Source organism: Ricinus communis, chromosome 6, assembly GCF_019578655.1.
Source record: "Ricinus communis isolate WT05 ecotype wild-type chromosome 6, ASM1957865v1, whole genome shotgun sequence".
NCBI lineage: Eukaryota > Viridiplantae > Streptophyta > Magnoliopsida > Malpighiales > Euphorbiaceae > Ricinus > Ricinus communis.
This window is the reverse complement of record NC_063261.1, coordinates 25,537,236-25,539,954: the sequence shown is the minus strand read 5'-3', so window position 1 is coordinate 25,539,954 and position 2,719 is coordinate 25,537,236. Positions and strand designations below refer to the sequence as shown.

At 30.1% G+C, this 2,719-nt stretch overlaps 1 protein-coding gene across 1 annotated transcript; it reads left to right on the top strand.

Moving 5' to 3' along the window:
• Positions 1–1,256: 1,256 nt before the first annotated feature.
• On the top strand, positions 1,257–2,222 carry LOC8273542 (probable acetyltransferase NATA1-like). Its single transcript, XM_002531641.4, has one exon. The coding sequence runs from the start codon at positions 1,369–1,371 to the stop codon at positions 2,068–2,070; it is 702 nt and encodes a 233-aa protein (XP_002531687.1). The 5' UTR covers positions 1,257–1,368; the 3' UTR covers positions 2,071–2,222.
• Positions 2,223–2,719: the final 497 nt, after the last annotated feature.

Sequence of the window (2,719 nt, the reverse complement as noted above, 5' to 3'; positions counted from 1 at the left end):
ATTATATAAATATGATATTTCATTATAAAGATATTAATATATTAATAAAAAATAGATTTAGTTTTGTAATAAAAAATATAAAATACACTAAAATATATAAAATTAAAATTAAGATAATAATAATAAATTAAGAATAATAATATAATAAGAAATAAAGAGATGGAACATGGTAAAAGTAGTAGTGTTTGTATAGTGTAAAGTAGCCTCTAATATTTTCGGTTCATAATAAATCATATAGGTAATGATCCATGATATAATAATTTAAAAGTCTATTAATAAATACTTTTAATTTTTATTCTAACAGGCTTAGTCAACTTTTCTAAACCAAAATTTCATCAAATGCAATAGAAATACAAGAATTTGATGCAATAAAATTAGAAAGCACAAAAGGTCAAACACAACTTGATGATATTTGAGAGCTTAATAAGAGTGAGTTTGTTGAATTTTGGAAAGCGTTTTAATTTTTATTTTGAATAATTTTTTTGAGTTTTGAAAATTGTCTTTTCAAAAAATAAAGTTTGAAAAGGCAGTTTATAATAAATTAAAAATATTAATATATTAAATCAAAAAAAATTTAAATATTATTTTTTAAATTTTCAATTGTAATTCCAAACACATCTTAAATAAAAAGTGAAATTCAAAAGACTAAAAAGTAAATTTTCTAAAAAATATAACATCAAATCACTTAATATGATATTCTACCACCAATTACTGAGTTCATTTACATTCTACAAATTAATTTATAATTTTTATTTACTTATATATAAGAAAATTGTTCAGAGTATTTTTTTTTTCTATTTTATTATTAAGAGGATTGGATTTTTGTAGTTAGCACCTATAAAAGTAAGGGAAAGTATAAAAGTATTCATATTTTTTTTGTTTTTTTATTAAATTGATGATATTTTTTTATTTTTTATTTACTGTATTAAAATATAAAATTCAATTTTTTAACTTTTTCTAAATTTACAATTTTGATTGATTTTTTTATTTTTTAAATAAAATACCTGAAAAATAATTGAACTACAACTGAAAATAATTAAAAATAACTAAAATACAAGTATACTGTAAATTTAAAAAGTAAAAAAAAAAAACTATATTTTAGAAAAATATTTATAATAAAATAATATATAATAATTTTAAGGTACTTTTGAAAACTTCCCAAAAGTAATTCCTGAATTGTGGCCAGAGCCTTTGCTGATCATGTAACTCCTTGCCACAAGGCCTAAAATTCCAGGCCCAATTACTTCTAAATCTCTGCACTCTAACAAGCCTACTCTCCAGAAATCTCTCCACTCCTCCACTACAGTCAAAACAGAAAAAGCACACACAAATCCCTCATTCATTTCTCTCTTTGCAACAGAAAGGAAAATGGCAGCCGCCGCTCCACCTCCACCGCCTACACCAGCACCCACCGCCCCGACAGGCCTTCCAGACTCCGATAACACACCCGTTGGGCACCCTCTCTTCTCCCGCATCCGTCTTGCAACACCAGCAGATGTCCCGCATATCTACAAACTGATCCAACAAATGGCAGTTTTTGAAAAACTTACCCATCTCTTTTCCGCTACAGAGACGTCACTTTTCTCAACTCTCTTTAACGCCCCACCGTTCCAGTCTTTCACCGTCTTCCTTCTCGAAGTTTCCACGAACCCATTGTCGAAAATCATCTCGCCTAACTTCACACCCATTGAGCGTGTTGTTCAGTTAGATCATCCTATAATAGACCCAGAATCTGAAATGTTCAAGAATAGTGGCAGTGGTGATGTTGTTGTAGCTGGGTTTGTTTTGTTTTTCCCAAACTATTCGTCGTTTCTTGCGAAGCCGGGGTTCTATGTGGAGGATTTGTTTGTGAGGGAGTGTTATAGGAGGAAAGGAATGGGGAAGATGCTGCTTTCGGCCGTGGCAGCTCAAGCTGTGAAAATGGGGTACGGAAGAGTGGAATGGGTTGTGCTTGATTGGAATGTTAATGCTATTAAGTTCTACGAAGAAATGGGTGCTAAGATTTTGCCTGAATGGAGGATTTGTAGGCTGACTGGTGACAATCTTGAAGCTTATCGTGATGCAATTTAGGGTTTTTGTTTGTGTGTGTGTGTTCTTCTGGTTTTAGGGTGGTGACTGGAATGATGATCATGTAATTATAATTAATGCTTTTTCTATCGAATCAAATGGGTTAAAGTAATTGTTGATGTTGTTTTCTGCAATTAATTTTCCAACTTTTTTTACTTCTTTTTTCTGATTTATAGTCTTACATTCCTTGAGAAAGCTTCAGTTTATGTTGTTGTAATGGTATCAGTTGTTTGGTTGCTTTTCTTTTTCTATTCTGAGAAAGACATTACAAGGATATATATATCTTTGCCACTTCTTTTCAAGCCATATCTAAGAGATAGTGGCTGGGTAACTTGAGGGAAGAACTTAAAAAAAATGGTAAAAGAGCGATGTTTGAAGAAAATAAAGTTATAAATTGGGAATTGCAATCTCAAGTTTTTGAGAGTGTAAGAAAATTTAAAGTTGTCGTTACAGTTTTTGATGAAATCTTGCATTTGATGTCCCATTTCAATTATCTTTTGTTGTATGTTCTAACACGTATAGGCATGTATACTTTTTCATTCTTTTATTACTTTCATCATAAAAATTGGAAAGCCTCTTATGGCTAAAGATTTTTGGACCAATTAGTTGTTTGCAGTGTTACCTTTAAAATGATCACTAGGACAATGAGACG

Excerpts from the sequence above, each read along its gene's own strand:
- LOC8273542 (XM_002531641.4), top strand. The coding sequence starts at position 1,369 with ATGGCAGCCGCCGCTCCACCTCCACCGCCTACACCAGCACCCACCGCC.